Below are 25,881 nucleotides of genomic sequence, written 5' to 3' on the forward strand. Positions count from 1 at the left end.
ACCACGAAGAAACCCGTTCGCGGCATATTTTTATTCCTGCAGCATCTCGTTTTGCCGAGGCTAATGCTCGCCAGGTTACAGTCGGCTCACGTAGCCGGATGATTTAATTTTATTACTTACCTCTGACTTTTTCAACGTCGTTACATTGTTTGTCTGTTTTCTGTATTTTTATCAAAGACTTTAGTGTCTCTCCACCAGTCGGATCGTTCAAAACAAAGTTGTATTTTAAAGACAATGAAACATTGGGTCGTTTATCTGTAAACTTCTTTTTTTAAAAAAATTAATATCTATAGGGTTATCCAAATTGAGTGTCACGTCTTCAAATTGAAATAAAACGCAAAATATTTGATTTTTGTATGCTTACTTTATTTTAATATAAAGTCTATTTTATGATATTAATTATGAAAAACAATATCATTCAACGGTCCTTCTTCGCTTTTTTTTGCGAGCTTGATACGTTTAACCAAATTTAACGAACGCGTAATTTTTCACGAGCAGGAGACACCAATTGCCACCAAGATCGAATTAACACCATTAGATTTTTTATGGGGTTTATGGAAAGTGAAGTTTACGCCGATAATCCAAAGATTATTGACGAAATTGATGAAATTGAATTCTACTTGTTTGAAAATATAATGAAAAATTGGGTGAAAAATTGGGAGGCTCGTGAAAAAAGCCGAGGAGAACATTTAAATAATATCTATTTATTTATTTCCTAAACGGGAATAAACCCTTTAATACAAATTTTAACAAAATAATAATAATAACAATAATAGCAATAATGTATATATTAAAAAAATGTATGAATTCTGTTCCGAGTTCGTCCGGCAGTTCTATCCGCCCGATTTACATTATTTTTATTTAATGAAAGGTATTCTTGCATAGATAACGCAACAAGCATTTGAATACATCTACCTTTCGCCCCTCTTAAGTTATATACTCAAACGTGATTTTTCTAGAATTTCTCTCCACTCAAAGCTTTTTATCTCCGGTTCTAATTGAAGTACGGTGTTCGTTTTTGTCTAAGAACACTCAATGGATCAAGCTCTTTCATTTGAGCTATTGATCATTTACATTGGATGACTTGAAGCAAAGTTAGGCGCGCACAACAAAGTTGAATTTCAATTTTTCTAATAATCTATATAAAAATTGATGTTTGAATGCGAATTTTTCGCACGCATATAAGGTACAAGGTACAACCAGTACAAAACATTACATTGGGCAAACATAAGTACAGAATACGAATTAATGTCATACAGTAGGCTTTGTGTTAAAATAAAGAAACCATAAAAAAGTCACATACTTTGCGTTTTATTTCAATTTGAAGATGTGACACTCAATTTGAATAACCCTGTATTTCTGGATGACGGTTAAACTCTTGACCCTGACATAAATCACGAACAAACTGAACGGTCGTACGCGTGGAGAAAGGGTTAAAAGACCCATGGAGGAAGGAATTTCAGAAACTCCAAGTTTCGCGCGAAAAACAAACTGTCTCAGAGAGAAGTAGCTCTTGTCCTTGCGCGGAGCTGTTCATAAATTCTCGCAGGCAATTTCTGTAAGGCACGAAGAACGGTCATGTCGTCGTTAGCGTGTCATTAGCACTTGTCGAGTGGTAAAACGAAGAACTCACGTTCCGCAGGCTGACATTTGGTCGCTCGGCATCACCGCGATCGAATTGGCGAAAGGAGAACCGCCGAACAGCGAACTGCATCCTATGAGGGTCCTGTTCCTTATACCGAAGAACAATCCGCCTCAACTAACCGGAAATTACACGAAACAGTTCAAGGAGTTCGTCGAGGCCTGTCTAAACAAGGACCCTGAAAACGTGAGTTGAATCTTTGTTCAACGCTGCAGAAACTAACTTTCCTGCATGTACACGGGAACGTTCAAGTGGCGGAACGTTGGTATCTTCATGCATAAAATGAATCCTGTATACGCGAACTTGATTAATTTAGTATTACTTCTTGAAATTTTATACAAAATTAACCCTTCGTTAAAATTAAACACGCAACTATTCTCGTCGATAATCTATTTTTTAAAGATAGTACAAATCGTGGTAATAATTTCTTCTTGGTCGTTGCTTCAGAGGCCAACGGCGAAAGAGCTGTTGAAGTTCCAGTTCATCAGAAAGGCGAAGAAAAACTCGTACCTGATCGACCTCATAGACCGGTACAAAAAGTGGAAGTCGCAGCGCAGCGAGGAATCCGAAACGGAGAGCGAGAATTCGGACTCGTGAGTATCCTTTCTGGGCACCCAATTCCCGAAGGTAAACGGATTAGATGGATGGAAACATGTCCTGTGATGTTGTTACAGGGAAGAGTCGAAGCAGGATAGCGACATGGACGAACCATGGATAATGACCGTGAAAGGTCCACACGGTGTCAAAGGATCCGTGGTACCCATGCTACCGTTGGACGAGCAACCAGCCTCGTTAACCTTAACACACACGCCGAACCACAGGTCCTCGAATCACAATCAGCAAACTAAGCCGCACGCCAACGGAGCCTCGAGATCTCCGCCAAAGGATTCCACGTTGAATCATTACAGGAGCGAGTCGAGGGACTCTGTTCGCGATGGTCAAGCGAAACACACGCCGGTGAGTCTTCCGTGTCCCGCAATGTGGGTCAAAGTAGAATAAATATTTTCGAAACAATTCCATTCGGAGGGGGTTGTTTTATTTTCAATATCGCTGAAATGTTTATTCTCGTTTTTCAGTCCCGGCCACACGAGGCCGCGCCACCACCGCCCGTAGACACGCGAGAGAAACGAGAGGATCGCGATTACCGGGACTTCGATCGGGATCCCTCGTTGAGGGAATTGAAGGACACGCGAGACACCAGAGACAGCAGAGACAGAGAAAGGGACAGGGAAGGACGGGACAGGGAAAGGGAGAGGGATAGGGATAGGGGTAGGGACAGAGAGTTCAGTTCGAGAGAGAAGACAAGGAGCGGGAAACGGGATGTACCTGTCGTACCTATGGCAGACCATAGGCCTGGTGAAGAGAAACAGAGACCGAGGAGCTCCCAGGAACTGAAGCATCCTCGAAGCGCAGCTTTTTCCGGTGTCCTTTTACCTCTCCTTGCCGAGGTAAATTCTTTTCTCTAGCTAAGAATCTTGAAAATCGCTGAACCACCGGTTTCGAATTCGATCACCAACGTTACTCGGATGTCTGGATCGCACGGTTCTTGGACGAAATTCATTCCCTTCTGTCTATTGTATCGCAGCTTCAACGGAAGCATCAATATTCGGCAAGAGACAATAACGGCGAGGGCGGAAGTGGTATAGGCAAGAATGGCGGATCCACGATAGAGGAACTACGCAGCGCCTTTGAAACAGCGGAACGCGCTTCACCTGGAATGACGGAGACCCTTATCAGGGAACTCCTCAAGTCTTTACTTCCTGCCAATCACTCGGATGGCCGTTTGTCTATGCTGATGGAAAAAGTAATCCTAAGGTAACCATTCTGGTCTAAGAAATATCGACGTTAACCTTTCGTCGAACGCAATCGATCAGACAGGTATGATTATACAAAAGTTCGCATCGACTTTCTAAATAGAAAATGGCTGGTTGTCAGTTATAGCAAACAATGGAGCAGAGGGAGGTTCGTGTATTGTTCTTTCATGAAATTCAATCGAGGTACTCTGCAACAGAGGTTATTGGTAATTTAATACAATATTGTAGAGAGGGTTCGGTTAATGAAAACATAATACACCATAGACTCTGAAATTGCCGAGCATGTTTTGCCAATAAATTCTATGTTTAACTATGAAAGATTTAACAAATTAATGTGCAGTGTCGGCTCATGCTAAAATTAGTAGGGATGCTGCTCCAGAAAATGTTTAGCCTTTGTTTTAAAAAATCGGCACTGCGGGAGCGGCTCTCTCTCCTGCGCAGCCTCGCGCGCAGCTTTCTATGTGCGCATGCGCATGCTGAAACTGTGAAGCGCACAATAAACTGAGAGTTGGCTACTGACATTAAACTTAAGGATTATATATTGTACAAGTATAAAGAAAGAATTAAAGAAAAAAGGACTCATATTAAATGTTATCGACAATATCAAATGGAAATAGGGGGTGCTGCAGTTCCACAGTGCCTATACGCGAGCCGCCACTGTTAATCAGTCATTGCACTTCGACGGAAGGTTAAATGCAACTTGACTGAAGTATGAGAATTGTACTTTTTTTCAGGGATACGTAGGGACGCGAGAGGGCGAGGGTTCGCAAGAGATTGTGGTCCGAAAACATCCTGACGTTGTAACGATCCGTTATATCTCGTTTAACAGAGTTATTATTCCGTACGAGCCGGTACGTTGTTGACGATTGCCAACTCCGAACGTGAGAGGAGAAGTAGAAGAAGAACGTCGCCGCAACGACCCGGACATTTTTCTTTATCTTTGGTCCAGCGTAGGCTAAACTAAGGCAGCCGAACTCGTCATAGAGCGTTCTTTATTCCGTCTTCGTTTCTTTCGAATTCGATGCAAAGTATTCGTGGATTAGTTGCAACACGAAGCTTTGTTTTAAAAATTACCTCGTTCCAAAATACGAACGAACGAATTTTCCATTTTAACCAGAGAAACTTAGAGATTTATCTATCGCAGTATAAAGAAAAAGAAAATGAAAAAAAAAAAATATGAAATTATACCATCCAATTGTCCTCGTACGAGGACTACAGTTACCGTTATATAAAAGAAAAAAAGAATATTAGTCCCCCACCTATCCTCGATCGTTAAAGATTAGTATTTGAAAAAAATTAAGAGGAAAAAGCAAAGAAAATGTAGGAGATAGTTGAGAAATATTTTTACAAATCGTGCAACCACCCGTTCAGGATTCTTCGTACGTTCTTCGTGTTCGGTGTTCGACGCAACCTCAAACAGCGAAAGATGATGTAGCGTAGATTTCAACAAACGTGTCTCTGGTGTATAACAAGAAAAAAAAGGGGGGAGGGGGGGTTAATCGTTGAAGGTATCATCTTGCCTCGTTGTAGATACATCCGGAACATGCACTATCACCCATATCACTAGAATGTCTTAATCGTTTCTATCTCGCGTTGATTCCTTTTTAAGTGTTCGAAAAACGAAACGCTTTGAACGGACTGTAAAGTCGGACAATATTTATTTAAGCGGTTTATAACTGAACGGAGGGGGAGAAAGTTGAATTAGCAGAGGCAGAGGAGAACTGCTGTTTAAACGAACGCCTTCCTGTTGCTTCCTGGCGTTAGTGCACGTTTCGGATCCGATGGAGAATCGAGAAAGGAAGAAGAGCAGCGCCTCCACGATCCGGAGGCTTTGTAAATATGTATGTAGCACGATAAGATAGTCTTATTGTTCTAACGATCGACGTCTCTGCCAGTCGGTTGCGCAGCTCCGTAACGCGATCCTCTTTTACCCTACACTTTCTACCATTAACAAGGAACATCAGCTAATTGACCTCTCCCGATTTTTATGAAAAATTCGCAGGCTTGTAGAACAGGCAAAAACACGTTATTCAAAGTATAATTTCACCCTCTTAAAGTTGAATCTCCATCAATATAAAATAGTTAACTCTTAGTTTCGTCTGATCTGAAAGCCTGCAAAGTTTCATCCAACTTAAAACTACCCCTTTGGCTGATATTTCTTGTCCATTTCCGTCTCAACGAAGCAGAGTGCGCGAAGGGTGGAAATTCATTGTCAGACGCGAGTTCGATTAAGAAAACATAGCGGTAAGCGGTATTCTATTCGAGCGAGTGGTAGCGCGCGAATCAAACGGAGAATTTATGCTTTTGTTTTCACTTCTTTCACCCCGTGAACAGGGTGTTCTTCCACTAGTTTCGCCCGGGTAGAGTTCTTCGTCGAGCCGTTCCACGATCGAGCCTGAGCTGTGATAACTCCCGCGAGACGTCGGCACTTAATCCACGTTGTTTGTAAACTAATGTATTTTATAAAGTATATATTATATATATAGAAAGAGAGAGAGAGAGAGAAAGAGGTACGAAGAAATTCTTCGTGAGGAAAGATAGAAAGCAGAGAAATTAAAAATAATCTCAACGGATACAAGCTGGATGATCGCGAACGATAACGTCCGTTCGTGTGCCATCCTTCCGGATTGAAACGAAGAAATTGTAAGAGGGTGATAGAATGCAAGTGAGAGAGAGCAAGGGAACGCGTGTGTGTGTAAAAGAGTGAGAAAGAGAAGAGAACGAAAAATAAAAGCGTTTAGCGTTGCGCGAGGGTGGAAGTTAACGTAAAAAGTTGTAACGAGAAGATTAGTATTAATTAACAGGAAATCGTGCTGAAACGAACAGAGAGGTGACAGAGAGACCTAACTATCGTAAGCACGCAAATACATGTTACGTAGTTGCGTTTTATTCCAGTCAGCGAGACGGTCAATGGGAGAGAACCGTATGAACTCCTGCGATTATTATTATTATCATTATTATTATTCTTATTATTATTATTATATTAACATTGCCGGCGACGATGAACGATATTAATTGTTAGAACGTGAACACCTCTGATCTCCGCTTTTTACCACTCCCTTTTGTTTTCTTCTCTTTTTTTCTTTATCGAATTGTTCCCGTTCTTTTCCTTTCTTTTTATTCCTAAACCGTGAAGGAACGAAGAGACGGAAGGGAACAATATCGTAGGAGGATCTTTACTATTCTTTAGTTGAATTACCTTAGTTAATATCGCTACACTTGTCTTACTGTTAATATTACGAATTTATTCAACTCTTTATTTGTTGTTTCACCGTTGGTTTAGGTTTTCTTTTCGATGACTTTTTACGACGGTCGCTACACCCCACCCCGCCACCCCTCCCACGAGTCATCCTCATGAAAAGCTGCCATAAACGCTTACCGGCTACGCTCTAAATAATAAAGAACTCAGAAAACTCGAAACAATTTTCAACGAATTATCTTCCCGTATCTCTTCTTCCGATCCTAGCAACGAACGACCACGCCGATACGGTTGATAAACGCGCGTCGAACCTTTCGATCGTCTGGATCGTTTTAACTTTCTGGAATCGAACGAGTGCTGCTTCGATTTCTTTCTCGTCCGCTCGAACACTATCTCGATCGCGTGTCGAACGTATGGCTGTGTATGCGAGCGTGTTTTAACCCCTTGACGCATCCTGGCAATATTCTTTTCCTAAAAATTAAAAATGTTATGTCGCGCCAAGGGGTTAATTTCCGGGGCGTAGCGGTCGATCTCTTGTGTCCAGACGGACGGATAACGGTCGGTCCATCATGGAAATTCTCAAAGGGGTGGTTCACCACGGACATTCATATTCTTCGCAAATATTAGACCTTTTGTTCTCGTTTAACACGTTGACTATCGTAAAGATAATTATTCCAAGTCAACGCGTTGATCGCTTTCGACAGCAATAAATTAAATAGCGCGTTCTAGTTCCATTAATCAAGATTTGACGAATGTTAATATTTAGACGGTGTCCGATAAAAATTCGAAACGTTCTCAAGAGAGTTCCTCTCTGAATTTGTGCACGCTCGTAGAAAGAACCAAGTCGAACATGTTTCTTTTACCTTTCGTTCCATAGCCATACGTTTACGAAAAAGAGTATATTTTTGTTTTTTACGTGAACCATGCTTTTATCGAATATTTACGAAAGATCGATCGTTCAAGCTTATCTTCCTTGTGTAAATCGTTTAAGAGCTGTGATTTCGAGTTTCGTTTTATATTTGATCAATTTGCATACACGACGATACAGAATGAGAATCGGAGAAAGATCGCGATCGTTTCTATTGAAAGGCGATCTGCACCACGTTCAATCCGAATTACGTGTCCTACTGTAACCCAAGCACTCTTCTTTGTATTATATTCTTAGCTATTATCCAATAATATATTCAGCGTTATAAAATCGTGGTAACAATAACATTAACTATCGACGTAGAATATAAATATATATATAAATACATATATATATATTTTTTGTATTTTACTTCTACCTTGGCTGCATTGGACTGTATTATATTGATTGTATGTGGCATGCTGAGGGCGTGTACAAATACGAAATAAAGATTAAATAAATCATGAAACATCGATGATTATCTGTTACGTTTTCTCGCACCGCGTTTTTTATTTCTACATCGATAGAACATATATTTCTGCGAGGGATTGTAAATATGAAAATCGATTAGTTATTTTCATCGTTGACTAGCAAACAACGGAAGACGTGGACGTGTAACGTATGCGAGTGAATTGCAAATTCTAGGAATGACCAGACTGAACACGCCTTCGCCAAGACTGCCTTCTGAGGGAAACGATGCACTGGTGCGTCATTCACGAATAAATTTTCATTCAAGAATCTCTCAGAATTATTTGCCAAGAGGAATGGACGCTCGATGCAACAGTGAGTAATTGTATTTTGTTGAAACAATACACACGGTAGCCCACGTGTGACACACCTATAATAACAGTCAACAAATTCTTCAGCTCCAGCTTGTTATCGATTTCTCCTATCCTCTGATTGGAATTTTGTTTTTCAACTTCGAAGCAGGAGCTATATTTAAAATGAAATTATGGAGAGAAATCTGTGAAGAAATAAAGCACCTGATTAACGAGAGCAATTGATTAGAAAAAATCAATTATTATGGAGAAAAGGGAAGAAAATGAACCTAGTGTGCTTTGGAATCGAAGCGCAGAACCCCCTTATCGCGCGCGGTCGATAAAAGTCAGCGGGTAGAGGAGTCTGTCCGCGATTGCCAAAAGGCGAGAGAGCAGTGGTGGAAAGCGCAGGTCCGTTGGCAAGGTGCGAGGAGGTAGGACGCGGGGGGAGAAATCGGGAATAGAGGGACTTCCTCGAGGTATCCCGATGCAGTAGTCGACAGCATCCCGCGGGTGGTCGCGATCGACCAGTGAAGGGCGGGAGAGCCGGCGAGCAGAGGGTTCGAAGGGAACCCCTGTCTCTCCCTCGCTCCCTCTCTGTCTCTCCCTCCATATCCTCCGTCCTGTACGAGTTCGAAAAAGTGGCCACTTTCGAGAGAAAGTTCCCGCGTGTTCGTGTGTTCTTCACTGCCACGGGCTTATTACGACATCAGGGTGGTTTAAGTTTCGTCTCGCGGAATAAACACGAGGAGGGTGACGACGCCCAGTCGACGAATTCGAGTGGCAAGAAACGAAGAGACGCCCGGTCGAACGACCAAGGCGAGTCCTCGAGTCCTGGCAAGTCTCCAACCCTGCTACGCACCGCCAATCTGGCGACGTTCGATGTCAGCACACCAGACGACCAAGTGTGTCGTTGCTATTTTCAAGTAGTACGTATCACCGCCTCCGCCGGGCTTCGTAGGGCTTGCAAGCTTCGCGGCGTTACGCTGGTCCCTAGGCAAACACGCTGCCAAATAGGCTCTTCGCTGTTCCCGAACGATCGGGACACTTTCCGACACGCGTTGCTTAAGTATAGAGTACCTGTCGATTGATTACCTCCCCACGAGGCCACCGCGCGCTTCTACGCTTCCAGCGCGCACGTGCTCGCGAGTTCCCGGCGAAACACTGGTGTTAGAGGTGTGCGAGTACTCGAATTTCGAGTCGAACAATGATCGGTCGGTCGAGCCGAGTCGATCGCTTGAATTTGCCGAGCCACTCGAAATCGACGAACTGTTTGATATAAAAGCGAGCTACTCGAAAAAATCGAACTACTCGAAATTCGAGTAGCTCGGCAAATTCAAGCGATCGAACTCGGCTCGAACAGTACTTGTAAATTACGAGTACTCGCACACCAGTCTGGTGTTACACTATTGGGCAACTAGCCTTCCTACGAAGGGTGTTATACCCTCTTTAGAAAATAATCCAGCTTGCCGGAAGAAAGCAAAGTTCGACTTGAAGGAGCTTAAGTTCCAATGTAATCCATTTATGTTACACTGAACTCGAGAAACCTGCGCGTTATTTGTTCCACTGTGAACAAAATTTCTCTGAAAAATATTGCTCTACATTTTTGACCTACTTTGGCGCCCATGGGATCCACCCCCTTTCCACTCGCGCATCGGTTACGCGACACCCCTACGTGTCCACGTTTTAATTGCTTTTTTTTTTTACTCTTACCGCTCCAAAAAGCCAGCGATGTGTAATGCAGCCTTTTGTGCCCCACGAGGCTTCTGTGTGCGCGCGTAAAGCGCGACGAGGTACGCGTCAAAGCCGGCAGTGAATCTCCGCGGGCCGCAGAGCGCGGACGTTACACCGCGCGAATACGCTTCAAAACAGAGGACGATAACACGGGGCTTAGCGAGGTTCTTTTTTTCCCTCTTCTCACCTCGTTCGTGCTTCTTGGCTATTGATTCGTCAGCGGTCTCGCTGGAACGGTGGTTGCGAAAAGCGTTAAAACCAAGGTATTCTTCAAGAATCCTACTTACTCGTGTCTTTTATTTCACGCTGGAATAATTATCCACAGTTAGCTGAGTTTCTTTTCTTGTGACACTCCAGTTTCTTCTGTCTGTATCCAGTTTCGACAGCGAAGAAGGTAAAACAAAGATATCAGGCGACACGGATTCATTCGTAGATCCGGACTACGTGTTTCGTAATAAGTTCAGGAAAGTTTGTTAACCAAATCGTTAGTCGAAGTTATTCCGGAATTATTATTCCGTACTTTCTTTCCTAATTGGAAGTCGCGTCTCGGAACGCAAAACGGCAACGCTACATGCAATTATGGAAATCTGTACACAATGTTTCGATGTAAGCTCTCGTATCGTTGCAATTAATTAACGATCTAATTGCCATACCGCTGCCGCGTTTCGTTGCATCGAAAGCTCTCGAGCGCATCCGTTGGAAAGTCGCCCGGCTTTTCAATGACAGTTCTCGCATCGGGAAATGCGACCAGTCGATGGAGGAAACTTTATACACTTCTGATCGTTCGTTTTTCGAATGGAACGGACGAACCCGTTTCTTTACGCTCTTCTAACCCGCGAAATACGATTCTCGACCCTCACAATAGGCTCGAAAACGCGTTATTCTAACGTCGAAGTAAAGCGATCTCTTAGCCGAATAGTGCGACAAGGCGGAGCACTCACGCGTACGTAAAAGTGTTTTCCCCTCCATTATCAAACAAAAAAAGAAAGAGAAAAAGGACACACGCCGATTTTGATGCCCTTTGAGTATGATATAGAACTCAAAAAAATATTTGACACGTATTTCTTTTTATCGGCAATCGTCCATGCTGAAGGGGTGCAAAATAGCCCTCAAAGTTGGGGTTGCAAAACATATTCTTGAATATCTCAGGAACTATTAGGTGTAGGCGAAAAATTCAAAATGGAATTTGTGTGTTTTTGAACAGCAAATTTTTCTATCTAGCCACCTTTTTGATAAATTTATTTGTTTAAAAAATATATTGAGAAATAATCTATTTTTGTCATTTTTTCAACCCTTCAGCATGGCCGATAAAAAAAATACGTGTCAAATATTTTTTTGAGTTCTATATCATACTCAAAGGGCATCAAAATCGGCGTTGTCCTTTGTAAGGCGATCCTTTGAAACTAAGAAAACATTCTTCTCTTTTAACTCTTTCTAAACAATCGTACGCTCGGAACATTCGGAACGATTATCTAAATGCTCGTTCAAGTAGAGTTATTGTCCTCCTAATCATAATTGCCCATTGCGCAATCGCCGTTTGAAACTAACCATTGAACAACGTAATGCGTCGCGATAGAGAAAATTCATCCTTATTGTGGCTGTCTACGTAGGAAATTGTGGCCGATTTACAGTTTGACCCGAGTGAAACCACAGACACGGGCAGCAGAAGTGCAGAAACTGCGAACGGGTAGAAAACGAGGAGAAAAAATGCTTCTAAGCAGTGGCAACAGGGAACAGGTTCCCTTTGAACGCGTCAAGTGCTAATAACTCTCGACGAAAAACTGTGCATCGCGTGAAGAATCGTATCTATATATTTGTAAACGCTTTTATTCTGTAATATTTTGAGGAGACGCGCGTGTGCCAAGTTTCATTCAACAAGCCATTCGGATAGGAAGCGTGTCTCGATTCCAGCGATATGAATGGAGACGATTCCTGAAGAGCTCGCGAGGAAGAAGCGGGACGGTGTTTCCGTGCGATCGGCACGTGCTCCGATGAATCGGGCGAGATACGTGATTGCCGGTAACGCGTGTGCCGAACGCTTTGAAGAATCAACCGTTATGACGTGCCACGGCGGAGAGAAGAATTTTAGCAGAAGTAGCTCGGGAAGATTCCGCGACTATTTTAAGAACGACGTCGAAGATCGTGATTCATGTGAGAAAGCTGGAATCCGACGCGACCCGGGACACATATCTTTTGATAGAACCGTCTAAAAGAAACTTAATTTTTATACTATTTTTACGAGAACCCGCTCGTTGAAGTAGAATAAAGGAGACGCGATGGAGGGAAGGCCGAAAATCGAAATCGTCCGCGTGCCTTCGAACGAGCGCCCCAACTTCCGGTCCCTCGACGGCGTACGGAGCGGTCACATTCGCGTGGGCACGTGCTGCCCGGAACCGGAAGTCAAAATGGTTGTTTGCGACGGTAAACCGCCTATCGAGCAGTCACGGAAATTTAAAAGGTATGTTGCTTACATCGATTCTCGCGATCGTCGCTGACATAATTATTTTTCTTTCCAGAAACCTGGGACCAGTCTCGAAACTGCTCAGACGTCGCCACCACGCGACGTATCTTGCGACGAAATCCTGTGATAACATTTATAGCGTGAATAGAAGTAGCGGCTCCTTAGACTGGAGAGTTAGTCAGACAGTGAACGAGCAAGGTATCAAAATTTAACCCTTTGAGGGGCACATTTTTCTTCCGAACAAATTATTGAAATCAGTTATCTAAAGATTTTCGGGGTCACTGATTACGAGCCTGAGGTCAGAATTGCAAAATTTAACAGTTTATTTTGAGAAAACTGGCATGCGAAAAATTCTGAAAAAATATATGTTATTAAAGGACTAACACTCTTTCTGGGACACCTTGAATACACAAAAATTTTCAGAGCTGTAGGACTTTTCGTTCAAGAATAACCGAATTTATTCTGAAAAGAGAGTTTTTTGTGTTTTAATTGTTTACAGCTAATTATAATTAAACACATTTATATAACTTGGAACCCCAAGAGTCTAAAACGTACTCAATCTGCAAATTAATTAGAAAGGTGGTACAAATATGTATCACTGCCCCTCAAAGGGTTAAATTACATATTAAAAGTATTCCATCCCCAACAATCGCAAGCGCTAGGAGTATTCAACACTCAAAGGGTTAAATTAACCCTTAAATTAAGGGCTAACTCCTGGCGGAAGCAATCCACATGGACAGCACGCGTCTAGCGGTTGCAATTGTTGAAAACGGAATACTATTTTTGCTAATGTGAACTAACGCAGCTAATTAATAATTGTAATTCCTATACGCCAAATTAAATAATTCAAGAAAGTTATTTTTGAACATATTCGCTGGACGCACATACATATGCGTCCATTGCACTGAAAGGATTAAGATTAAACTGGTCTGAAATTGTACCGTTAACGTGTCGCAGCGTTAGAAATACACGAGCTGCATTTCAAACTGCTTTCAGGCCTTCAATCCCGACAAAGCAGTAGCCTGGACTGGAGGGTAGGAAGGTCCGTCAACAAGTTGCATTGGCGAGACACGACTCGTAGCGCGGAACAACTTTCGAGAAGCAGAGATCACCTGCAAACACCCAGCACAAAGTATTCCCTTATTCGTCAAGTCGATTGGTAATGCAACACTTTATCGGGAATTCAGAATTCTCTCGCTTTAGGTCGAAACTGATTTCGCTGCTACGACGACTTTCTCCTCGACTCTCCCGACCAGGAAGCAAAGGTTCCTTGCAATCTTCCCCGACGATCTGTCCATGGGTTCAAGTCGAGTACTCCTCGGAGTCGATCAACGATGGTTTGCGGGAGGATTCGCAGGAGAGCGACGCGAGTTTCCAGAGAGAACTGCAGCTGAACGAGCTGAAGAAACGAATGGCTGGGATTCCTACCAATTCTCAGGTGATTAAAGGATACTGAAAATGTCTCTCATTTTGCATCTATTTTCGTAGCACGCGATCGATTGTGCATTGTACCTCGAGCAATTAAAAAGTAATCGAACGTTCAAGAATAGCCCGATGGTTGCTTGAAGTCGTGTGGAACGAAGGTAAATCGAAGGCGTGTCCGTTTAATGGTTTCCGCTTCGAACGAAACTTTGTCTTACCGATCATTCTAGGACAATGCGATCTCTTTTTTTCTTACGTCTAGCAATGATGTCTATCGAGATACTTTACGTGTTAGGTGACGGCGAAGGTCGTTAAGGATGACAAGGAACGACAAGGCTCCTCGCAGCCCAGGATACAAGTGCAACCACCCGATAACGAGTGTAATAACGCCATCGAATCGTAAGCTTTTCATTTTTCATTGTTTCATTTTCTGGAACGAGGGATTTTTGATCGCTTTTGCACTGTACGAATAAGAATTGATCTAATCCCTGCATGAGCCCTAACAGCACCTAACGATAGCTCGATAAGTAAACGATAGATGTATCACGGCCAATAAATGATTGACATTGTTCTTTGCACTGTGGTCTTAATCTCCATCTTAGTTCTCTTAGGTAGCACGAGTTATCCTAATTAATAACACCCGTTTACGTACCCTCGCAAGTTTCCTAATTTATTAACACGGTTCACTGCCAACTACACCATAATTCGTAGTTTGCGTTATTGCTTAGGATGCCAACTACGAGTTATCCCGCAACTTTGTGCACGAATTGACTCGTACAGTAAAACCTAGAGGTGTGCGAGTACTCGATTTATTCGAGTCGAACAATGATCGGTCGGTCTAGCCGAGCCGATCGCTTGAATTTGCCGAGCTACTCGAATATTCGAGCCCTCGTAAATCGAAGTTTCACAAGGGCTCGAATATTCGAGTAGTTCGATTTTTTCGAGTAGCTCGCTTTTATATCAAACAGTTCGTCGATTTCGAGTAGCTCGGCAAATTCAAGCTCCCGACTCGGCTCGAACAATCGAAGCGAGTTCAGCTCGGCTTGTAAATTACGAGTACTCGCACACCTCTAGTAAAACCTCGTTTATGCGGCCTTCGATCAACCGAGCCTCCGTGTTATCCGAGACAACGGACTGATCCGAGTACTCCGCATTAATTAAGGTGTATGCTCGGATAAAACGGATGAAACCGCTATGCCTATGCTGTACGTGCTGTATTTTGCGATCTTTTGTGATTATATTTCATTCTATCATTTCAAATACATAAAAAACAATTGAAATTTTCGAATTTTTTATCTCTTCCGTGTTATCCGAGGGACCTCCTCCCCACAATATCTCCGATAAACGAGGTTTTACTGTAGTTGGCTTCTTCTGTTACATACCATGGCAGTCAACGTGTTAAAATAATGAATTCGAATGGGTAATGAATGAAGAACGACGAATATCCGACGATAAATACTGACAATTTTATTAGGACGAATACTATGATACACAATTTCATTTAAAACGAACGCTTCTTTAGTCTGCGGATCAGTATACAATTGTCAACTCGTTGAACATCCGAGACGGCAAGCGTCGCGAATATGGAATTACTGTTCGTAATATGTACAAATCAGATTGTAAAAGTAATCTGTACAGTAATGATTCACATACTTGTGAAAGCGACAAGTACTCAGTACCTTGTACACGATGCAAAGGTGATTATCCTTCGGTGGTATGTGAATCAGTGCAGCATCCTGCTCTTTGGGATCTACGTAATCTATAGTGTGCTCTTCGGGCACGTGATTCGTATGGAATTGTAATATCACATCCAGGCTACCAGAGTCAGCAACGTTCGAGTCGGCTGCATCCTCTTCTGGATCGGAACGTTCCAACGAACGATCGTTTGGATCCGATAAGTAATCGCCGATGTCTGACTCGTCGGAATCGGTGTACCTCTCCAAGAGAGATGAATCGCCGATGTCTGAATCGTCGGAATCGGTGTACCTCTCCAACAGAGAGGAATTGTCGATATTCGACAAAGAGGGCTTTCGTAATAAATCTTTATCAGTTAGCTGAAAACATTTCGCTTTTAATATCTTCTTCAACATATAATCCTCCTCTTCCTTGTTGCCTACCGGCGAATTACAATCTAACTCCACGGTTTTGTCCACGTTGCTATGCATCGGTTTTTCATCGCATTCTTTACTAGTCTTCTCGCCCGAGCCCAATGCAGTTCCCTGCATTTCTCCGCCTTGCGCCGTGCACGCAGCGTTACCAGCTTCCGATTCGTTCACCGCAGATTTATCGTATATTATCGTGTAACATCCTTTCGACCACCTTTGGAGTTCTATAGCTATCTTAGGGCTCGTGCCATTTTTCTCTGGTATAAGATCCAATTCAGTGTAGTTTTTTAACAATCGACACATAGAAACCGATTTGAACAAATTGTAAAAGCTCTTCAACAGTTCTGGGAAACTGTTCTCGTCCGCAACCTCGTAATTGCGAATATCCGCCGGGCCGACTTTTTGCCAAACGATGGTATCCGAGCTCACCTCTGTAACAAGTTTTTCATAAATATCTACTTTCATAAAACCGGAGAGAAATGCGAACGATTCTTGTTCCACATTTTGATTAACTTCCTTCATGATATTCTGAGTTAGATAGCATTTCGTTACCCAATCGTTTAAATCTATTTCGGTGTTTATCGGTTCTATATAATTCGGTACAATTTCTGGCCTTGGCGGCCTATTGGTTTGCCTGAGAGGTCCATGAAACCAACCGTTAATCGACCAACGTGATTTATCCGGCGAAGTTACTTCTGCTACTTGATGATAAGAATTATCTGTAACTTCAAAAAATACAACGGAATTGTATTCTGGAATCAATGATTTTACAATGTTCCTGGGCAGCCCATTGTCATCCGTGTCGAATAGATCCAAAGTTCCTCCATCTTCCCGTGTCCAATTTTTTGAAAGATACAAGATGAAAGCAATCCTACGGTCATCCATGTCATCATCATGGCAGAGCAAATAGTCTGTGTCATAGTAACAAGAACTAGACATAGTTATTATTTTGTTAAGCTCTATCTTGGTGTTTCTTTCGATCCATAAGGCTAGATCTGTTTGAAAAGTTTTATATAACAGCTTTAAGTTTTCTCCGTCAACGTTAACAAGATCATTGGTTTGCTCGAACTGATAGAGATCTATACTGTTTCTTCTACTCTTAACATCCAACAATTCATTCTTTATCTCATCCATAAATTCTTCGTTAGAAAGGAAATTGGTAATTTTACATATTCTAAAGGGTTTCGTTATAATCTCAAGGTTGTTCATCTTTGTCTCCTTAAGATTGCACCAGTGTTCAGAGAATAATCGTTGAAAGTCAGTGGAATACATGAAATCTGAGATGATAGAGTGTTTAAGTTTCTTCTCCTTCGGTTCCACTTGAGCCATAATTTTGTACCTTCCTTATGTCAATCGATAAAAGCTCCTAATTATATTCTCTTAAACTATCAGTCTTCTGGTGTATAACTTTTGTCTTTGCATCAACAATACATGTCTTTGATTAATTTAAGCTATATCACATTTCATTTTTTTTTTTATTTCATCTAACAGAAGGATATGTATTCGTACATATTTTGATCCATACGTACATATTCTTTGTTCAATAGATTGAAGCTTTGGAACTAATATAAATTAATTAATTACTTTTAATGTTCATGTTTCTCAAAGTATCATTCTCAAAGGTTATCGTTTTCGCAACAACTTATTCGCACATTCGACTGTTGACAATGGCTTTACTAGATAACTTTTTATTCATAAAACGGACGTTTCATGTTTTCCAAACATTTCGTGCCGATAGTAGAAATATCACAGTTCATCTAACTGCACTCACCAGAAGATGCAGCACTTGTTTTTCGATACATGCGGCCCACGTGGTTGCTCGACCCACACGTGTTCTGAAAGCAGTCGGTTGAAACATCGATTAATAGAATTCTGCTCCTCCATTTCGTGATTGCGTTGATTCATGAAATAAATGGATAACGAACGTATGCTATCACTCACCGGTCACTACGTACCGGAATTTACATGTGTGTCCAAATTTAGCGAATTAGGTCTGCCGTTCCGTCACAACGCAGTTGCATTCTGCCCAGGAACTGCTACTATCGCTGGCGAAAACGTTGATTCGATCGAAGCCAGGGACGTCGCAAATTATTCGCGAACCCAGACCTCTTTATCTTTTGCACGTTCGTACTTAACCTTCTTCGATCTAAAGAAAAACTTTTAACCTTTACAATTTTCCACAATCCTTGGTACGAAATGACTGCTCCAATTTTTGCTACAAAATTTGTTTGCTAATAAATTCACGATATACCTGAAGCGAAAATAATCCTATCAATAAGGAATACTAGAATTTGGTTAATTTTGCAGACTGTCATTAAATACGACAAGGTATTGGGGGAAAAATAAAAAATGCCGGCTTTGCGATTTCTTTCCTTTTTTATTTTATCAAAACTTCATTGAGTTTATGAAACATTATATAACTATACATCTGTTATAAAGCATTTGTTATTATTAATTCTAATATTGTATGTACAGTTCTGAAAAAGTTACGTAACATTGTGTAACTATTTCTACGGATATTATCAAAATCTTCAAAAAGCATGTAATTCACTTGAAAAAATCAATACCAGCGGTTGAATTCATACAGAATAACACTTACTCTTTTCTATTTTTAACGTAAAATAGCACATAAACGATATAGCTAACAAATATTTACATTTATCTAAAAAGAAAAAGCGCAGGATTACGTGGCACAGAATCTAAGCATTTTAAATCGACCGGGCGGTCGTTCGATAGTTTCTCGATTCGCCGCGGTGCATCGTGGTAGTCGGCCGTGTCAAGATGGCGGCAGTAGTTCACGTTTGACGGATGCCGTTGGTCGCATGGAAATTCGGGGCACACCCTGACCATTAAATTGTACAAAGTGTGATATCGTCACGACGAATGTTCAATTACCGTGAAATCCTTGTGTGAATTAGTAGCTGGCAATCCTGGAAGCGAGCAACAGAGCAGCGCACGCATACGTGAGTAACGACACTTCGATGTTAACCCACATACAACACAGCGTGACATGTTACGTCCTTTCCGAATTTTTTATCCCACGCGAGCTGTCAACACACGATCCTTTTATCCCGCAAACGCACGTTGCCTGCTTGTCGTTCACCGATAGGCTCGATAACGTCTGGGTGGGGTGTTGCGGAAAAATCGGCGTGGTAAACAGGCGGTCGGGATACTCCGGTCTCCCTCAGTCATCTTTTGTTTGTGTCGGGAGAAGCACGTTGCGCCGGGGTCGTTTAGTGAAACCGTTTCGGAGTGCTGTCTCTTTCGAGTGTCTTTAGAAATCTTCTCCTCGACCAAACCCACGTACGACTGTCATTTACCATCGCATCGATACGTTCCCCGTTTATTTCTCGATTCACTACGGTTTGGCCTTGAACCCGGACTCTTGGTGTCCCACTGCGACGATTATGGCGTGAAGGTGCTTTCGAATTTTGAAATCCTGCGTGCTTTCTGGAGAACGAGAGAGGTGAGTCAGGTGGAATTCTTGCGTTACACGTCAGCTGGACGAGATTTTAAATGAATTTCACGCGATTACGTGAAACAACTATAAGTGACACTATCGATCTACCAAGGGAACTGCGTTTCTCCTATACGTCATACTTTGTTTTCTATCAACTGCCGTGTTTCCATACCCGGTAACGATCGACCAAATACGAGGCTGATAGAAAACATTCGAAAAAGGGGTCACCTCAGTGTATTTAATAAAAAAGAAAAATATCTACTCGGTGACACTAATTGTAAGAAATACTTAAGTAATGCGCGTCTGGGTCGCGTACGTGACAGTTGCCGCATGTTTTACAGCCGTGTAACTGGTCATTCAATCGAACACAGAATCGTGGAAGTTTCGAGTGGCTCCGATCGCGATGAGGTAGGTCATTCCCCTTTTTTTCCTTCTTCGATGGAAGGAATACCTTCGACGAGATGCCAAGTGGCTCGTTCAACAATTACGCCACTCGAGCCAGTAAGCCTGTCGGTTCCTGGCATTAAGTGTACTGTTCGACTCGAAGTACGTTCGTTAATGTTGCCGTGTAAACGTCTTTTATCGCTATTTCCCTAATAAACCATCAGTCGCATTCGCAAGAAACGCGATCCGTTAAGATTGAAAATTTAATTAAGATCGGAACGTTTACATTCCGGGAGTTATGTGACGGTTGAAAACACAGCAAGACACCTGGCGTAGAGGGGCAAACCGTTACGCGTTTCATCGACGCGAAAAGGAATGATCTATCCACGAGCGAGCAATTTATTTTTCCGTCGAGATTCCCCCGCGAGTTTCGCATGGTAAAACTCGGATATTTTCTAACGCACGTAAACGGGCCGCGGTGTTTATAACAGTCGCGTGACCGGTGCAATTATTCTCACGTTGAACCTGTTACATAGTCGTGTATGGTGTTAAATTCCTGTTATCGACCCCGTAAGACTGTTCTTATTTCCCTGAAACCGAATTAATTCAGTCAGCCTGGTTTAATCGCTCACTCTTCTCGCTCGGAATATCTTAGCATATTCGGTTCCCACAGCACCGACATTTAATTGAAAGGGAAGTGGAGCAATAACCATAAAATCTTGAGAAATCTGCAATTTCTTAGCATACTTTTGCATATTCTCGAAACCATCGAGGTTGACGGTGATGGTTTTCTAAGGACGTGGAACCGAGACACGCTCGAATAAATCCTCGCTCGTTTCCTCTTTTCTCCGGCACTCGATTCCATTCCAGCAACGGCGATCAATGGAAACGCGACATTCGCGAAAAGAAATCCGATTGTTTCGCCAATCGTCATGCGAGATTCGTCCTTCTTTTTACTTCCTATACTCCACTTTTGCCGGTGCTCTCTCGTCGGCATTCACCATTGTTGCGTAGACTCGATCGCACGAGTGAATTTCACTGTGGATTTGAAAAAGTAGAGCACCAATCTGCGTCTGACAATTCAAGAAATTATGAATTATGAAACTTTGGGAATATGTAGGGGGTGCCCTCCTGATTAACACTAAACCTATCACACGCAGTCAAATGATCGTTTTTAAAATTTTGTTTAAAATTTCACTGTTTAATTTCACGACTTTTCTTATATTATACGTACAATGCATTTTTTAATATTCATTTTTCTTGTTCACTATCTAGTTCATAATCTTCTCTCTGTATTAAGAAATATGTCTTTTTTAAAATAGTCATTTGACCGCTCATGGTTGAAATGTTGTTTTCGTTTGCTACCCATTTTTAGTCTAAGGAGGTGAAAATCGCCTTTAACACTTTGAGCACCACGTGACGCTTGAATTTCAATAGAAATCCATCATTCATATTAATTAGGAATTCTTTGACTTATTTAATTGGATATACTTGTATTAGATATGTGAATATGTGAAGATAATATACATAAGATTTGTGAAGACAAAAGTAATACTTAATGGAATTTTCAATGGTTCTAACGTGGCAATCAAAGTGTTAAAACTTAGGCTGTTTTACGTGTTTATTTCTTTTTCTATGAAATCATTAGAGATATCGAAAAACTTCCTAAGCAAAAGTATTTTTTGATGTTAAAACAAGTAATTGTTTTTAAATATTTTTGTTCATAACGTTTTGTAATTGTTTAATATTAGAACTACCAAAGAGGTCAAAATGACTGGTTTCCAGTTTTTTATTTTAAATTATAAATTTTATAATTTAGTAATTTTAGTAATCTACATTATTTTCAACTTAAAAATAAATGTGCATCAAACGTTGGTAATTCTAGTGTTAAATAATTACTTGTTTTAGTATAAAAAGATACTATTCATTAAAACGAACAATTTTTGCTTATGAAATTCTTCGATATTTCCAACAGTTTCGGTGAAACAGAAAAAAAACTCGTAAAATAGCTGAAATTTTAAGGGCAATTTATTTTAATTGGCAGCAAACTAAAATTGCATTTCAATCACAAAGTTTCATAATTTTTAAATCTCCGGGTTCAGGATCATTCTTTGCGAGTGGTGATATAAATTTCACGGTTAACAGAGCTCGGTTATTTCGAGTTCCTCTGCTCCGAAACTTTAATGCTCTACCCTTTCGCCGTTTCGAAAATTTACAACGTGCTCCTAGAATTATTTTCGAGAAAAGTTTCCCGATGTCCTTCGAGGTAGAGAACTGGTCGAATCGGCAGCTTGGAACCGCGTATCGACGAACACAATAAGACACTTGGCCAGAGACCGAGCAGCTGCTGCATTCTCAGTCGACGCGTTGCATCTGCAACGAGCTGATTGCACCGCGCCATTTGTTCGCATCCTCGGTGTCCGCGTCTCGTAAGATTGAAACGAGTTCAAATCGCAATTTCACGCTGCACGTGCCATTACGATCACGATAATTAATCCTTCGGTTCATTTCCGAACGACGATATCATATTGCACTTAGTTTTCTGTTTGCTAGACTAACAATCACGCGGGACAAAAAATCCAGCCGATTTCAACGAGGCAAACAGGAATTTTGCATATAATTCTAGGCGTTGCCGAGCATTCCGCAGGCATTTTTTCGAGTGTCGTTCTTTCGTAATTACAATGGGCTCTTGGGGTTAGTATTACGCTGCTCCAGAACTCTTGTCCCCTTTCGTCTCGCTCGTTTTGCGCAAAACGTAGTACGTGCCATTTTGGATGGATCAATAAAAAGAATAGAGAGAAAAGGGATGATAAATTCCGAAAATTTTGGCCCAGAAACTCCGCGAACTGAGAAGCTATCTTACGAAACTTTTGATTGAACGTTATCATTAACAGCCGCTTAGGTAGCTATCGATAATAAACGGGATAATCCTTTTACGGGATAATCACTCAATTAAAAGTACATCAACGCAGTAACGATTGTTATTTTAAGGTAAGAGAATAGTGTGATTGCGTAAACGACGTCTGTTTGTTCGATATTTTCAACAGTTCAGACCTCATCACGTTGCTACGGACGTGTTTTATTACCAGATAACTCGGCTGTGTTTAATGATAGGATAACGACGATACGATTAAGTGAATGAGATCGTGGGATAACCCCATTCACGGTTTATCACCGATCGGGTTATTGGCCGGTGAAATAGGGGAGAAGAGCCCCCTACCGAAGCACTCGATTTTATAGGTTGATCGGTATCTGGATGCGAAACACGGCAAACTTTGCCAGATAAAACACTTCCTCTCAGGAAATGCGGCCGCGTTCAAAATATTGGTTTGCCGGAACTTTTCTAATATTTCACCCCAGAAACGTTCGAATAAAATTCTGGAACCCATTGGGAAACCTCGTTATCCTAATTTATGCAGCTCGTAAAGAACGTAATAATCCTCTGGTACAATGGATGAAAGGGTTGAGAAACCAGTTCCCTGGAAAGTTCATGGAATCCGACAATGGACGGCTCAATCAGGAAACAACGTGCACGCGATTAGCACGGTAATACCGTAAAGGGGGTTCGCGAACGCGTGCAAAGCTTATTTTCCATGGGGTTACACGGTGTCCAAAACGGGGTAGAGCCGGCGACGCTCGATTTTATGCCCGCTCGCCGGATTAATATCTGGAACGTAACAGGTTCTTTTATGGCGACCCCTTCGTTCTCGCCTCCTTGTATAATTTATCGTCCACGCGTGGGCGTGCTACAGGCTCGCGACATACAGGCAACCTGTGTCCCGACACACTCGTTTTCCCTTTTTCGGAAATCCGGCTCCCTTCGACTCCGTGTCACGGTGGAAGAGCAACGGAGAGAAGAAAAGCTCGCGAACCGTATTAACCACTTTCGTCACCGACACTGTTCCTTGTCGACCCGTTTTTCCGGGATGGAAATAGACCCAAGTGTCACCGGTCCCTTCTGGAACTTCCTGCGGAATGAATTTCCGGGAAATTTGAATCAAGGGATTTCTATTATAATATTAGGACGAAAATATACCAGCTTTTCTTCTTCTCGTTTCTGGTACACGATCTATCTGTAAATTATCCTAACAATATTGTTCTTTGTTCTTTAGATTATATCTGTGTTGTCACACGATTTTAACACGTTCAGTGCCACGCAATGGTTTCATAGGTTTAAGAATAATAATATTGTTAACACGCGTGGTACTGAACTTATTCGTTCATTCTCTACAGTGGGTCACAAAATTATTCTCTCATCGTTTAAAACACAATACCTTATTTAAAATTGGACCAAATGAGGTTTCTCGAAATTAATTTGCTAAGATATGTACTTTTGGCGTTTTAAAAATAAATTACAATTTGTCGAAATCGGGAAAAATAGTAAAAGGCAATTTTTTCACCTTTTTATTTGAGCCTGTGATGAAAATTTAAAATATGACATTTGTAAATTTAAGTATGTTATGTGTATGCTGAGAATTTCATCGAGATCGATAATTAAAATTTCTGAAAATTTATGTTCTTATTAATTAGATGAAAAGTCGCGATTCTCGGAAATTTTAATTACTTGTAACTTCTAAGTGCATTGGCCGATTTCGATGAAATTTTCATTAGAGGCTCGCATAAAGAAGTTAGAAAATTACCCTTCACTATTTTTTCTCACGGTTTCAACAAATTGTAATTTTTTTAAATAACAAAAACACATATCTCAGTAAATTAATTTTTATAGCTTGATCCAATTTCAAATGAGGTATTCTGTTTTAACCCTTGCTGTCCTAGTCTGGAAAATTTGATGTCCCATCAATGAAGCTTGTAACATTATTGTTGTTGATGGTGCGTCGTTATTGGGTCGTTTATGCGTTTCTAAGACCTTCATCCTTTCAGGCAAAAAAGTTATTTCATCTTGATAATAATCACCTGGAGGAGAAATAACTGTTCCCGGTAATGGGGTGCACTCGAACTGATTTTTTCGCCGTATTGAAAGGGTTAAACGGTGAGCGAATAATTTTGTGACTCACTGTATGTACATGGTTAATAGCGAATCAACGTTAGTGTACAGATGCACGCAATGTTTAGTTCGATCGTCATGCGACTGCAATTGCGCACGAAATAACACAGTTTCATCCATTAACACCGATCATGGAAAGAAATGTATCATTTGCACGCTATCCCTACGTAACTTTTCATTGAACCCAACACCGATGATTCATCTTCGGTTTTCACAGTGTTCATTCATTTTTTATTTGAAACGATGAAAGTCTTTCAATTGTTGAATCATGTTCTTAGAAATCTGTGTCATAAGAAGTTCGATATTGTCGAAAAATTCGCAATCGGTGCAAAAAGTGAGAAGAGCACTCTAACGTGTCAGTAGATTATAAAGTAATTTTACACCTAATTTACTCGGAATTTTACACCTGTTTTACAGCTAATGTTATTCAGAAGATTACGTTTTATATTCACTCGTCGAGCGGATTATTTAGTCATGAACGAGGGCCCACGCTCAATTTATGCAAGTTCGTATCAGAGGCTGGAAAGTAGCTCCAATTGGCTCTAATTTTTTGAGTATCTTCATTAAAATCAATCCTCGTGGAACGTGGAACATGGAACGGCGTTTACAGGCTGCGGCACACAAGACGTTGCATTCAGCCACGAGCTCGTTGTTGCGTTAACGTTGCAGCGGAAACAAATGCCGCGGCTAGCGATTAGCATCCACGTGCGTCTAATACATCCGGAGTTCAGACCCATCCTGGTTGGGATGCGGTTAATTTTTCGTAGAAAAGTAATTAAGGCTCTGCGAGTTACATTAACGGTGCATCGTCAGCCGTGCGAACAGTTATAAATTCATTTCTTAATCGAAAGAGTTAAAGGGTTAGGCCACTAGAATTTTGAAAAAATTGAAATTTTGCTTCAAAGGTGCCTTAATATCTTAAAAATGATTTGGCAAAAGATTATGGGTGGGAAAAATAATTTCGAATTCTGGCGCAGCCCCTCCCGGTCT

The 25,881-nt window shown here is 41.4% G+C and overlaps 3 protein-coding genes across 16 annotated transcripts in view; 2 read left to right on the forward strand and 1 right to left on the reverse strand.

The window, feature by feature from the left end:
• LOC114876825 (serine/threonine-protein kinase 26) overlaps positions 1-8,031 on the forward strand; it is a 100,796-nt gene extending 92,765 nt beyond the window's left edge. For all 4 annotated transcript variants that reach the window (XM_029188669.2, XM_029188671.2, XM_029188670.2 and 1 more), the window contains 6 exons: positions 1,643-1,828; positions 2,090-2,235; positions 2,317-2,599; positions 2,719-3,090; positions 3,228-3,457; positions 4,191-8,031. In XM_029188669.2, the coding sequence (XP_029044502.1) occupies positions 1,643-1,828; positions 2,090-2,235; positions 2,317-2,599; positions 2,719-3,090; positions 3,228-3,457; positions 4,191-4,200 (1,227 nt within the window). In that variant the 3' untranslated portion in view covers positions 4,201-8,031. The remainder of the gene's footprint in view (positions 1-1,642; positions 1,829-2,089; positions 2,236-2,316; positions 2,600-2,718; positions 3,091-3,227; positions 3,458-4,190) is intronic.
• Positions 8,032-8,799: 768 nt separating this feature from the next.
• The window catches only part of LOC114876837, a 40,757-nt gene continuing 23,675 nt past the window's right edge, over positions 8,800-25,881 (forward strand). For 2 of the 9 annotated variants that reach the window (XM_029188699.2, XM_029188700.2), the window contains exons 1-6: positions 8,800-9,249; positions 11,665-12,512; positions 12,571-12,713; positions 13,512-13,647; positions 13,719-13,953; positions 14,233-14,336. In XM_029188699.2, the coding sequence (XP_029044532.2) occupies positions 12,331-12,512; positions 12,571-12,713; positions 13,512-13,647; positions 13,719-13,953; positions 14,233-14,336 (800 nt within the window). In that variant the 5' untranslated portion in view covers positions 8,800-9,249; positions 11,665-12,330. Of the gene's footprint in view, positions 9,250-10,334; positions 10,449-11,664; positions 12,513-12,570; positions 12,714-13,511; positions 13,648-13,718; positions 13,954-14,232; positions 14,337-25,881 lie in introns of those variants that run through there. The other 7 variants (XM_029188690.2, XM_029188698.2, XM_029188693.2 and 4 more) reach the window with 6 other exon arrangements.
• On the reverse strand, positions 15,382-18,380 carry LOC114876838 (prolyl 3-hydroxylase OGFOD1). 3 transcript variants are annotated; one of them, XM_029188703.2, is made up of 2 exons: positions 17,998-18,380; positions 15,382-17,877 (listed from the first exon to the last, which is right to left on the reverse strand). In XM_029188703.2, exon 2 carries the CDS (start codon positions 17,369-17,371, stop codon positions 15,527-15,529), a length of 1,845 nt encoding a protein of 614 aa, XP_029044536.1. In that variant the 5' UTR covers positions 17,372-17,877; positions 17,998-18,380; the 3' UTR covers positions 15,382-15,526. The 3 variants fall into 3 exon arrangements, with proteins under 3 accessions (XP_029044536.1, XP_029044537.1, XP_029044538.1); XM_029188704.2 differs by having other exon boundaries at positions 17,984-18,380; XM_029188705.2 differs by having other exon boundaries at positions 17,968-18,380.

Source organism: Osmia bicornis, chromosome 14 (genome assembly GCF_907164935.1).
Source record: "Osmia bicornis bicornis chromosome 14, iOsmBic2.1, whole genome shotgun sequence".
NCBI lineage: Eukaryota > Metazoa > Arthropoda > Insecta > Hymenoptera > Megachilidae > Osmia > Osmia bicornis.